This window comes from Mustela erminea, chromosome 9 (genome assembly GCF_009829155.1).
Source record: "Mustela erminea isolate mMusErm1 chromosome 9, mMusErm1.Pri, whole genome shotgun sequence".
Lineage (NCBI taxonomy): Eukaryota > Metazoa > Chordata > Mammalia > Carnivora > Mustelidae > Mustela > Mustela erminea.
Window position 1 is genome coordinate 53,093,908 of NC_045622.1, and position 13,153 is coordinate 53,107,060.

General features: G+C 57.0%; 2 protein-coding genes across 5 annotated transcripts in view; both read right to left on the minus strand.

Annotated features, from left to right (window-relative positions):
• The window catches only part of MYO7A (myosin VIIA), an 87,385-nt gene extending 82,334 nt beyond the window's left edge, over nucleotides 1-5,051 (minus strand). The window contains exons 1-2 of the mRNA XM_032357919.1: nucleotides 5,006-5,051; nucleotides 2,838-2,901 (exon numbers count right to left, since the gene is read on the minus strand). Of these exons, the coding sequence (XP_032213810.1) occupies nucleotides 2,838-2,855 (18 nt within the window). The 5' untranslated portion in view covers nucleotides 2,856-2,901; nucleotides 5,006-5,051. The remainder of the gene's footprint in view (nucleotides 1-2,837; nucleotides 2,902-5,005) is intronic.
• Nucleotides 5,052-7,067: 2,016 nt separating this feature from the next.
• The window catches only part of CAPN5 (calpain 5), a 55,499-nt gene continuing 49,413 nt past the window's right edge, over nucleotides 7,068-13,153 (minus strand). For 3 of the 4 annotated variants that reach the window (XM_032357348.1, XM_032357349.1, XM_032357350.1), the window contains exons 10-13: nucleotides 12,167-12,363; nucleotides 11,164-11,279; nucleotides 10,447-10,583; nucleotides 7,068-9,575 (exon numbers count right to left, since the gene is read on the minus strand). In XM_032357348.1, the coding sequence (XP_032213239.1) occupies nucleotides 9,393-9,575; nucleotides 10,447-10,583; nucleotides 11,164-11,279; nucleotides 12,167-12,363 (633 nt within the window). In that variant the 3' untranslated portion in view covers nucleotides 7,068-9,392. The remainder of the gene's footprint in view (nucleotides 9,576-10,446; nucleotides 10,584-11,163; nucleotides 11,280-12,166; nucleotides 12,364-13,153) is intronic. The other variant, XM_032357351.1, reaches the window with a different exon arrangement.

A 13,153-nucleotide genomic window follows, 5' to 3' on the forward strand; every position in this document is an offset into this window, starting at 1 on the left:
ACAACCAAAAAAACCCCCAGAACCCAAGTATATGCCAACTACAAGAGACTCACTTTAGATCCAAAGACAGAAATAGATTGCAGGTAAAAAGATAGAAAAATATATTCCATGCAAATAGTAACCCAAAAAAAGAGCTAGAGTGGCTAGAATACCAGACAAAGTAGACTGGAAATCATTATAGTATTGTTCTAAGAGACAAAGAAGGATATTTTAATAAAAGGGTAAATTCAATTATTATCAATAGCCCACAAATTTATCTTCAAACTTCCCTGTGCTCCTGAATCTGGACAAAGTACATTCAGTCCCTACCCTGGGACCACCTCAGAGCCAGAAAGCATGTCACACAGAAGCACAGCAGCCCTCCCTGAGGTCCTTAAAGAGGGTCATGTGTGCCCCAGATCTGTGGGTTCTTGCAAGCACCAGCTGGCCTTGTAACCTGGGTCAATCCCTCCTCCGGAGACCCCAATTACCCCCATCTGCAACAGCCTTGACGCCTGCCCAGACACTCCCACCCCCCCACCAGAGGCAGGCAGAGGCGCCCCCGACCCCCGGCCTCTGTTCCACTCCAGTCCACCCCAGGACTCCTGCTGTGACCGTTTCACTCAGCCTGCCTCCCACCTTAGTCCGGTAACTACTCCAGGACAGGGAGCAACTGATCACTACATCCTTTGAGCCCAGCCTAGTACAGAGAAGGGGCTCAGTGCCATGCTGGAGACTGTGAGAACATAGGACAGTGAGAACGTGGTGGGGCGGGAGGCAGCTTCTGGCACGCTAGGGGTCTCCAGGCACCCCTACCCACAAAGCCATCAACCCAGCAGGTCTGCCCAGACCTCCACAGGGTCCCCAAGAAAGAGCCTATGTTCTGTAAGTGCCGCCCAACAGGGCAGTCTGACCTCTCCTTCCCCCAGCCCTGTGCCTGCTCCTCCTGCCGCACCCATACATACTGTACAGCAGCCCCCTCCCAGGGTCTGAGACCTCTCCCTGCCTGCTGCCCCCTCACCATCATGATTCCCTTCCCGGTCTGGACCTGCCCTAGCTTATGTCAATGTGACCCTTCCTGTAGAGCAGGGCAGGGGCTGTCTCCCACTTCCAGGCTCACCTGCAGGCCTCAAGTAAGCAGAGGAAAAAGATGGAGTGTGATCTGACCCCACCATCGGCAGAGCAGGAATAGCTCCCCAAGGAAACAGTGGCCACCTCAAAGCCTCAGGAGAAGGCAGCCAGGAAAATGGGAAGTGGGTGCTCAAGGCAGAGAAGCTGGATCTTTCAGGGCAGGAAGGAGAAGCAGGACAGAGGGAGGAGAGAGGCGGGCTGGAGAAACAGGTAAAAGCAACAGCACCTTGACTGAACCTTTATGGCATTTTAGCTTCACAAGAACCATCCCAGGAAAGATGGGTTTTTCACCTTCGTTTTATAGGGGGAGGAAACAGAGGCTCAGGAAGGCTGAAGAACATGCCCAAATCTGCCCACTGCCAAAAATGAAGCCCAAGATGGAGCCCAGGTGGGCGGGCTCAGCCTGTGGAGCTGTGGAGCTGACTGGCTTCCCAGAGCTGGGAACTTCCTCAGGAGCAAAGCAGTAACAGACTTTCTGGGTGAGGAGTGGGCAAAGCCTGCGTTTCCCTGTTGACATCCTCTCCTAGCAGAGCCGGCCCACAGGGTGAGGTGGACCAGCATTAAGAGCAGGCACGTGAAGGAGAAGGCCCAGTCAGCCAAAGACCTGCCTCACAGGCTTCCTGAGGGAACCCCCCCCCCCGGGGGCTCTGGGTGGCCCAGGCTGCCCCTCTGGAGGATATGAATGCCTGTACCCACTCAGCACTGCCGGCAGCCCAGACCCTGGCACCAGCAAATGTTCAGTGATAGCGATTTTCCTTCTCTTGCTGGCTCTGGCCATCTCTGTGAGGGCTTTGAACAGACTGTCAGGCCAAGGACCTCTAGAGGGGGGTCTCCTCTAGCCCTGGGATAGAAAACTGTCCATTCTGATCCTGCCTTACCTGAAGCCCAACTTCTCTCTCTCTCTCTCTCTCTCTCTCCCTCCCTCCCTCCCTCAATCTCTCTCTCTCTCTTTCTCTCTCTCTGACACACACACACACAGCTGCAGAACAAGACTGTCCACTGGCCTCTGACGGGCCTGGAGGAGGTGAAGCTTGTGGCCAAGCCCCCACAGCACACACTCCCACCAGTCTGAGGGCTTGGCCAAGCTGACCTGGCCCAGGGCCCACATTCCTAGCTCTGGAGACTAGGAGCTCATTAGAGCCTCAGGCTGATCACGGGGAAGGGCTGAGGGTCAGGGGCCACTGTGGCCCTGGGATGAAAGGGGGGCTAGAGGACTCAGCCAGGGCCAGCACTGTAGCTTCTTTCCCATATTACCCCCAGAGGGCTCCAGCTCCCAGCAGTCATCCCCCACTCATAGCTCCCCTGTCCGGCTCAAGGCCCTTCCTGATCTGGCTTCACTAGACTGACTGACCAACTTCCTATTCCCTGTCCCCAAGGGCTTTTGCACATTTGGGCCTTTGCACCTGCTGTTCGACTTCCTGGAATGCCTGGGGATTCAGACATGTATGTAAATAAATAATTTCTACCCAGTGGGGTGAGTGTAGGGAGAAGGGAAGGCCCCAGCAGACATGTCAGAGGGAGCAGTTATAGACTGGGCTTGCAAGAGGCAGGGAACAGTTCACTGCTAGGTTTTGAAGCATAGGTAGGAGGGTTCTAAAAGGAAGTATCGGGGAGGGTGTCCTATGATTAGCCATAGGGATGAGAGAATGTGGGGTGGGACGAGATGAGCCAGCCCACAGGGTTCTATCTGGCATAAACAGATGAAGGCGCGGTGGGGGGACACTCACCTGCTGAAGAATCACCATTGTCCCTTGTCAGATGCTCTTGCTTCCTGCCTGGCCAGTTGCAGTTCTGAGGGGAGAGAGACCATGGGAAGCCTCTGAGCAGGCCGGCCCGGCAGCCGGGAGCCTGGCTGGGGTCACCTGGGCTCTTCCCGAAGCCTCAGCCACTCCTCCCTCTGGGGAACCCTCCCTCCCTGGCTTCTCTCCCTCTGGCCACAGCCCAGCCTGCATGACCTGAGCCTCAGCCGCCGTCACCAGCACTACACCCCAGGGCAGCTGAGCTCTTCTCCTGGTTACAGTCATTCAGAGATTTCGAAAGGGCTCTTAGGAAGTAGCAATTCCAGCCCTCTGCCCTGGACATATGGGAACGACCAGGACAGAGAGGGACCAAGACTTGCCAAAATCACACAGCAGGGCAGGACAAGTTCAGAACTAGGACTAGGACTTGATTTCCAGCCTCCCAGCTCAGGGCTGGGAGTTTGGGGGACAGGAGAAGCCAGTCCCCAGGGGATGGTCACAGGCTGAGCAGGACCTGTTCATGGCCTGCCCTGCCTAAAACCCTTCCCCAGAGCACCCACTGCTTTCAGGATGGGGGTCCTAAGCCTGCCAGGCTGGCTTGTAAGGCCCAGTATGATACAGCTCTTACTGAAGTCTTAGTCTTACCTCTCACTGCCTTTTCCCTACCTTCTCCCTGACACCTGGGCTATCCTCAGCACTCACTCCTCTGGAAACATGCCAGCCCTTTTCATAGCTCCTGGCCTCTGCATACACTGACCCCTCCACCTGGAATTCTGACTAGTAAATTCCCACCTATACTTCATGGCTCAGTTCAGATAGCACCTCCTCCAGGAAGTCTTCTCTGACCACCCCTAGGCATCAAAGAACCCTGATGTTTCTATCTATCCAGCTCTGACTATATGCATTATGTTGTCAGGTCAGGGTCTGTCCCCACCTCTGTCCCCCTAAAGTTGGAGAGTTAATCCAGGGCAGGGGTGAGCTCAGCCTCTACCTCACACAGTATAAGGCCAGGCCCAGAGACTGCTCAGGAAGGAACCGTGGGACCAAGCGTGGTGATCCAAGATAGCCCCAGCCCACAGGCTCTAGTGGAAGGCCCCTCTGCCCCTCCAGGGTGAGCATCAATTTTTCACAAGGCCCATTCAGAGGCACTGAGGCATTTGATCCCCTGTCCAGGACACTGCCTGACACCTGAGCCCTGACCCCTGGCCTGGAGCTCCAGAACACAGCAGGCGAGCAGTTCTGCTGGAGACCAGTCCCCAGCCTGACTGGTGGGGAAGGCAATTCAACGGGGCTGGCAGGCGGCTGCCGTGGGGAGCTGCGTCTGAGCAGGGTGCCTTGTGGCTGGGCCGACCTCCTGCACCAGGGTGAGCCTCGAAAGCTGGGGCAGAGCCCAGCTTTTCAGGGCTCTGGAGGGTGAAAGGAGCATGGAATTTAACAGTACACAGAAGGAAAAAGCTACAAGATAAACTTCTTGTACAAAAACTGTATTTACACTTCTATGTCCATGCTGACTTTACCGCCCCCCCCAACCTGGAGTGGGGCTGGAGGGGGGGGTGGTATGTGGTGGTTCTTATTCCCATTTCACAGATGGGAAGTTTGAGGCACAGAGGAAGGAAGTCACTTATCCAAAGAGAGAGAAAGAAGATCAAGGAATCGTGTCAGAGGCCAAAAGAGTCTCTCTCTCTCTTTGCCTCCCCAGCACGTTTGCTCCCCTGCCCCAAGGCCCTCTCAGAGACCATTCAATGGACACCGTATCCCTTGGCTCTGCCTTTCTCCCTGTTACAAGCCTCTATCTCTCTAGGTTCAGGACAGTTTCATTCAGTGGCTGCTGTGGCAGGGGGGCCAGACTAGGAAGAAACGGCTGTAAGGGCAGGGGCCCCAGGATGGGCGGATCCGTGATTCCCGGGACGTCCACCACACCCTTCTCCCAGCACCCAGGAGAGCAGGCAGCCCATGCTTACCGGGGTCCCAGCTCCCCAGTCTCAGCTGCCCACCAGACGGAATGCAGCTGCCCCCTGCACGAAAGTTTCAAGAGCTGGGGTCCTGGGTCTGGGACAATCTGCTGACACACGTCCTCTCTTCCTCTGTCTTGCTCTGAGGCTCGTCACCCTTGGCGGGGAGCAGGGGGATGTCTCTCTGGAGCTGTCAGTTCTTACCTGTGTGACCAGCTGTCTCCCTCTCAGCGTCTCCTTCTCTTTCCCGACCAGGACAGCTGTCCAACAGCACTGCTGTCCTCCCCGCGCCCCCCTCCGGAGCCTTCCCTCAGGAGGCGGAGTCAGAGGGGCCTCCAAGACCTGGGTGCCCTGTGACATCAGCACAGGACGCAGGCTATGCTGCCCAGTGAGGACGCCCAGGCTCCCGGGTTCCTCTGCGGTGCTTCCGACCAGTGCAGGACTCCGGCAAAAGCTCCCCAGACGGCTTCAGCTGGCTGCTATTACCGGCAGTAACCACCTGCTCCCTGCACGTGGCGGGCACCTCCCCCATCCCCACCGGGTCACTGATTTGCTGAGTCTCGGCACCTGCTGGCCCTCCACCAAGCCTTGTTTTCTTCTCCTTAAATGCCTCGAGAGGAAAGGACCAGGCAGGGCCGGGCAGGAGGTTGTAAGCCCCATGTTCTGGCTCTTTCTCCCCAGTCCACACACACACACCACCCTTCCCCAGACCTGTTTCCCAAGGGCTCCCCTCAGATGTGTCCCCTAAAGCTCTTCACTTCAACACCGTCCCCACAACCGGTTCTAGGGGTGGGTGGGGGCTGGTGTTGTCCCTAATCAACCAGGAAACTTTCTCAACCCCACTGACTTGGGGCAACCCTGCCTGTGCCAGGGACACATACGAATTGAAGGGAAATAATGTGATTTAAAAGTGCGAGGAGAGGGGCATACACAGGAGTACACAGTGTTATTAGCATTGGCAAAGACAGTAACACTGAGGACTCCTCGCTGAGACCTGGCATGTCCTTGTTGCCAGTCTCTGCCTCCTGCCACCCATCAGTGTGGGCCTGTCTGGGGGCAACTTTGGTCCGGGCAGAGGGAGGTGCTCGCCAAGCCCCCACCTCTGTAACGGAGATGTGTCTGCAGGGAGGAGGCTACCCCCAACCAAAGACCTGGGTGGGGGGCCAAGTGTGCCACCTGGTGGGCGCAGGCAGAACTGCCCCCTGGAGTCCCCATGGGAGCAAGGCTGAGCGTCAGGCCTCCCCCTGGAGCTGCAGGTGAGAAGCAACATTGCCCAGACTCAAAGACTCTGACCCGGCACTCCTGACCCATGCAGGACCCCAGCTGCCAGTGTGAGCTCAGTCAGGCGGCCCTGGGCAGGGGTTGCTCCGGGGTGCCGTCCTCACTTCTGGGCTGGTGCCTGCCCCTGCCCCTTGCTACCTACCCCTCCTCCCGTCACCTCCCTTGCTGAGCCTCCCAGGCTGAACACGGCCTGCACAGCTGGGAAAACGGAGAGACCCTGAGAGGAACACGGGGGCAGAATGCAGGCCTGATGTGAGGATGGCCCCAGTGTGGTAGGGAGTGGAGAGGTCCGCAGCAATCGCCGGTTGCCGTAACGGCAACAATCTACCCAGCACCCACGGTCATGTTCTGTGCTAAGCAGGGCTCAGCATTCATAATGTTCTTTGCTCATGGTCCTGTAGAGAGACCTATGAACTGACTGACCTTCATTAATTTCCCCTCATTCCCCACCCACCCTAACCCAGTCATCACTGAATTCTGTCCTACTCTACTTCCAAAATCTGTCCACTAGTTCTCCCGAGCCCCTACCCCCCACCTACCCCTGACCCCAGCTCCCTGGCTGGAGCGGACAGCATCTTCCTCCTAATAGCTTGCACTCTGGCCTCCCCACCATCCACCTGTACCCACAAACCCCACCCCTCTTTCTGTGACTTCCTCCCTCTCTCCACAGTCCACTTGCACCAGGGGGCCCGACCTTCCCTCCCAGGTCAGCTGGAAGCCCCCAGAACCCACACTACCTTTCCAGTCACTCCCTGCACAGTGTTTGTTAGGGCCACAGTGTATCCATGGACCTGGTGTGTGGACAGCCCCACAGATGGGACAGGCTGGTTCCCTACGTCCCCAGTGCCTGGGGCGAGGCTTGGGACAACGTGGGCTGAAGGAATGATGGCATGATCCCCACGACCTCTGCCCACACATGAGCTGGAAATATTCCCTCCACTCTCCCTTACCCACAGAGGGACAGACAGATCCAAGAAAGTCTTTCTGGGATTGTGGTTAATGTTTATTCTGAGAACAGAAAAGGTCTCCACTCTTGACCCCACGGTCGGTCCTGAGGGGAGTGAAGACCACATCCAGGTGGTATGACCGGAAGCCCTGCCCAGCGGCAAGTGGGGACCCCGAGGCCCCCCACGGGCTGAAGGGCGCATCGGGAGCATGGAGCATTTGCTCTCCCCACCCACCTTCCAGTCCCAGCAGGAAGAACGCCATCCTCACCTGCCCAGGGACCGGGCACCTTTGCACAGCCAGGAGCCAGGCTGGACCACTGAGGGCAGCAAGTAGGGGCAGGGCTGCCAAACCTGGTTTTTCTTGGGGGAAAGGGGAAGGCAGTGCCCAGTCCCCAGACTGAAGCCCACACAGGCCAGCCAGTTGCTCCCGGTTTGCCTCCTAGCCCAGGTGCACATGGCAGAGCAAAGACCTGGGTATTGGCCCCAGGGGCCCCAAGCTGGCTTATCTGGCCCTCACCTCTCCGCCCCAACTCGGGAGTCTTCACTTGGAAAAGACACTGAGTGACTCCGTGAAGGTGTATGGTGTGCTCGCATACAGAGATACATGAAGGATGTGCCCTTACTCAGCACACGGTAGTAAGAGTGCCGGCAAACAAGAACCGTGGGCCCCACTTCGCAGAAGGGAAATTGAGGCACAGGTGGTTTCAGTGACTTGCTCCTGGTCATGTGGTCCTGGCCCAGCCCCAGGCCCAGGTTCTGCAGGGGAAGTCCCAGCTTTTCAAGAAGGAATCCTCTTGGCCTCCTGGTTCGCTTCCCAGCCCGTCCTGTGGAAGGGCGCCAGGGCACAGGAACAGAGCCAGCCACAAATCCCCAGCAAGGCCACAGGAATTCCTGTTCTTGAACCAACTGGGTTTTTCATTTACGTCCCCCTGTCTGGAGCCAGAGAAGGGCACAGAAGGGACCCAAGCAGGTTGTGGCACCAACACTCACCAAGAACTGGGTGGGGCCAGCTGGCAACACATCCAAGTAGGAAACACCCTCTCCTTCACCACCCCTCCCCCCCACCGTGGGCCTCGTCTGAGAAGGCAGGACTTCTCCTCATCCCTATATACCCCGCCCACCCCGGCAGAATCAAAATTAAAAATCAGAGGACCACAGGAGCTGGAGCTGAAGATGAATAAAGGGGCTCAGGCTTTGTTTTCCTTTCAAAGCCCCTGGTTGAAATTGGTAACACATGAAGAATATAAAACATTGAAGACTAAAGGAACATTTTGGTCCAGGCAGCAAGAGGAGGGCCATAGCTCATTGGGCTGCATTCTGGGGGGGAATTTTTGGGAGAGCGGCCTCTGGTCAGATGATGGATTCACCTGTCTCCTTCCAAGCCCAACAAGTGACCTGAGCCCAGTGGGCCTGAGACCACTGCCCCAGGGTCCCTCCTCCTAGGAAAAGTCTTGCACCAGAGAGGAGCCTTCAGGTCCCCAGGCCTCCTCACATCCTCCTGGCCACCAAACCAAGCACACGCCTTCTGGCATGAAGGCAACAGAGGCAGGAAAATTCCCTTCCTCCCACAACCACTGATGCCATCCCACTAGGGGGCTTCACCCAGAGACTAGGAGAGCAATCAGAGCCTGGGGCAAGATGGCAGCCACAGTAGCTCCTCTGGGCATGTGGGTATCCACCTCGGAGAGGACCTGAGAGCAGGAGTGAGGCCCCACACAGATGCCGGGTCTCCCAGAGTGGTAGGGAGGTGGCCGGCACCACTGGGACTCTCATGGGTGTCATTTATTCATTTGGCAAACCTCTGTTGAATAAATAAATGGACAGGCAAGTGAATAGGATGAGAGAACGAACAAATGTCACCTGCCCATTTTCCTGACTCCAGCCCAAGCAGGAACCCAGCAAGAGCCAAGAGCCCTTTCAAGGTGGCTAGCAAACCAGGTGTAGGGGACAGAGAAAGCAAGATCTGGTTCACAGGGGCGGGCCCAGGGACAACAGGGGCAAGAGTGGGGTTCGGGGAGGTGGCAGATTGTGTGTAAACAAGTGACATCTTGGCACTCCGTCGGCAGACAGCAGGGCCTTGGGAAAATGTTTTCAACGGATAGAATCCCTTAGCAGTAGTGACAGCTGGGGTAAGGGGTGTGATTATAAATCTCAGGCAGGAAGGCTCCTCCATGAGAAGGGAATACTTCGGGGCCCTTGGGACACAGGCCCTGAGAAGGGCAGAGGCCTCCCCAGGTCACACAGCAAGTCAGTGGAAAAGCTGGGAAGAGGCCCCCAGCGTCCTGGCTCTCAGGCGAGTCCCTGGCCAGGTTGGGGACATGCAGATGGTTTAAAACTGTGGCAGCCAGGTGGGTGGGTGGGTGTCAGACAGCCATGAGGGAGGTGCTGCTGAAGACACGCACGGCGACGGTGCCAGGCAGGTCGCTGGGCTGGCGGCTGTTGCGGTCCCGGAGGTGGAGGGTGTGCAGGGCCTGGAGGTCATCGGGGTCAGCCTTCAGCTGCACCTGGCCCAAGAATTCGTCTTTCAGGACTCGGTGGTTCCAGATCTGGAAGGAGACAGAGGAACATGGGATGGGAGGGGGAGGCATCTTGAAGAGCGGGAATATAGGTCTGGCCGTACCCCTTCCAGAATCTCAGGCTTCCTTCCATCTGTCCAACTCCCTTCCACGTATACAGTTAAGTGTGTTACTAGCACTGCGGCAGACCTTAGGTGACACTGGACAAGCGATAAACCTGCTGCCCTGACGTCCCCCATCTTCAATACGAGGGCTGGATCAGCGGCCCCTATGGGTCTTTTTAGCCCCAACATCTACGGGTCTGTGATTTGAACCGTGGCATCCAGTGTTAGGAAAACTTGGAAATCCTATAGTGGCTTCCCCAGGGGAACTGGACATTTGTTTACAGATGGTTTCTCACCCAGGGAGGGGCTGGCCTGGGCCCAGGGGCAGAGGACTTCCCACTAATGAGCCCAGAATCATCCCATGCCCAGGACCTCAGCTTTCTGGTCCCTCGCTCTCAGGACAGCCACCCCCACTACACCGCATCTTATCTTGGTACAAGCTCTCAGGCAGACCCATCTCTGGAGGTATTTAAGGAACAACTCCCAAGCCACTGGGGCAAAGCTGGCAAAGAAGACCACTGTCCCTGGCCTAACCCTGCTGTGTCGCAAATTCTTACCAGCTAATCTAATTTGCCCACCCCACAGACTCTGGGACACTGGGCAGGGCAGGTAAGAGAATTCCTGAGGCCATACCATGTCAGGGAGAGAATAGGAATCAGCATGTAGTGTTCCTAGGTCCCCAAGAAAAAAATCTGCAATCCCGGGCCCAGCCCCTGTGAATGGGGAAGCATCAGGTGGGGGCTGGGGGTAGGGGGCAGTGGCATGCCAGGAGGGGCTCTTGGGATGGGCAGGCTCACCTGGACTGTGATGGGCTGGCCCGGCTTCTTGCGGTAGAAGATGCCTTTCACATCATACTCAGGCGTTGAGGTACCTTTCTGCACGGCCGAGCGGACTTTGTCCCCCTCACACTTAATGATCACATAAGAGTTGGCTCCTAGACAAATTGAGTGGGCAATGGGGTGATGGTGGGGTTGGGGTAGGGGTGGTGGGGGTTGGGACAGGTGTCTGAGAAGTGAGTTCCCCTCACCAAAGCAGAAGTCCGAGTCCTATATTCAATAGAAGGGAGACAGAGCCTGACTCACTTCCTAACTTCCAGAAATGGGGCGGGGGGTGGGCAGCACACTGTCGATCCCTGGCCTCCATGCTGAGCACTCCCCTATTCCACTTCACCAATGTATGTTAATGCTTCCTCAGCTTGGAGAAAGGCCACCTCCTCCAGGAAGCCTTCCCTAAGCCGTGCCTCCTGGCTGTCTGTTCCTGTGTCTGACTGTCTCCACCACATGGGAAGCTGCCCAAGAGCAGGTGCCCAGTTCCTCTCTAGGCACCCAGTTTCATTCCAAGACTCAGCCCAGCATGGATGTTAGGAAAGGTTTGCTCACTCAGTGAGTGAGAGCAGGAGAGATCTGGAGGCTGGGTGTCTGTTGTTGAGCAGAGGGAAGAGGACGGGGCTGGGAAGAGGACGGAGCCACCTTCTCAGCAAGGTAGGTCCTGGAGCTTTCCCCGGGCTAACTCACCTGTCGAGGAGTCCTTGAGACCAGCAGCCCCTAGGACGTGCACCTGGGTCACCTGCTGGGGGTAGCCACACAAGGAGCTCCAGCAGGAGCGAGGGGGCTCATCCAGGCGCAGCTCCCTGGGACAGGGCAGAGGAGGAGAGGGGTGAGGTGAGAGGGTTCAAGAAGGGGGAAGGGGAGGGGAGTAATATTTAGTCCAGACACTACTTATCCTGGGCAAACCACCCTGGGCTTCCTGCTGCTCTTTCTCTCTGTAAGGGTGCCCCATTCTGCCGGAGAGAAAAGCAATATACTGAGCACCTGCTGTGGGCCCAGCCCTCTGCTGGGATGTTACAGGTATTATGTGTCATCTTCCCGAAGCCCCGGGTGATAGGTGACTATTACCACGCCCATTTAACAGACTATGAAGCACTGGGCTCATCAAGAGAAGGGATCTGCCCCACAGCGGGACAGAGGTGGAATGTGGACTGGCAGGACTCAGTTGCACTGAGCCCACCACACATGCTGCCTCCCAGGTCTGCCGTGGGTGCAAGGAGCTGCCTGCCGAAGTGGGAGGGCAGTGTGGGGCTCACAGGGTCTGCACCCCAGCAGGGATGGAATGGTTCCAGCAGTCCACCTAGCCCAACTCAACCACTGGTGTCATGACCTTGGAAACCAAGCCCCAACCATGATCCCCAATCCTGATCTGTAAAATGGAGGGGTCAGGCCACCCACTTGGGATTCCGGAAGAGCAAATGAGATGACTGAAAGCTTTGTAAACTGTGAAGTGCCGTGCACATACGAGACATTGTCCCTTTATGTAGCCAAGAGAGGGGATGGAGGAGCAGGGGAGGGGAGAAGAAGGATGGCCATGGGTGCCATGAGCGCCAGTGCCATCCTAGGGAGGCTGGAAGGCTGGGCTCCATGCCTGGGGCAGACACCTAACATCTCTGTGGCTGCAGATTCTGGGGCAGCCTGGTATAGGGACTGGGCCCTCCCAACCGCGGCCCAAGCTGCCCCCACGCACTGGCAGTTGGAGGGCACGTCAGTGAAGACCCGAAGCAGGAACTCGCCAGTGTGGCCAGGCTCGAAGGTGGTGGGGATGATGACAAAGCGGCCCTCGGGCTGGTCGGTCCGCAGGAAGACACTGCGTGAGTTGATGTAGATGGAGCTGGCAGCCCGGTGCTGCAGGCTGTGCATGCGGTACTGCCGGTTCTCCTCCACCTGCCCATGCGCACAGGGAGAGGGGGCTGGGCCACAAGCATGCCCCGCCCCCTGCTCCCCCACCACCCCATCCCCTTGGGGCCCTCTCAACCCCCACCCCCCCTCAACCCCCACACCCCCATCTCGGTTCCGGCTCCCGTGCTCCCGCCAGTGAATACAGTGACAGAATCTGCGTCCATGCACTGCCCGGAAAAGGCAAATGGGCAGAGACCGGGGTAGATGGGTGCTTGCCCGAGTCCCGTGGCTGGGTGAGGCTGGCACGCGCACGGCACTGAGCAGTGGTGGCTGAAGGGTGCCAGGTTTCTTTTCGGGGTGACAAAAATGCTCTAAAATTGTGGCGATGCAAACCATGAGAGACTGTGGACTCTGAGGAACAAACTGAAGGTTTTGGAGGAGGAGGGGTAGGGGGTTGCATGAGCCTGGTGGTGGGTATTATGGAGGACACGTATTGCATGGAGCACTGCGTGTGGTGCATAAACAATGAATGCTGGAACATCGAAGAGAAATAAAATAAAATAAAATGGGAAAAAAATCATTTGGAAAAAAAAATTAAAAATAAAATAGTGGCAATGGTCACACAACTCTCCAAATATGCTCCAAGTCACAGCACACTGAGTGAGCGAGCTGTATGGCATGTGGATTAGGTCTCAGCAAAGCCATTAAGAGTAGGAAGGCACCAGGACTCCTCCCTGGTCATGAGGTCCCTGTGGTTTCTGACTCAATGGCAGCCCCCAGAGTCACTATCAGCCCACATCACAGCCCGGGGCCAGGCAATGACGTCACCAGTTCC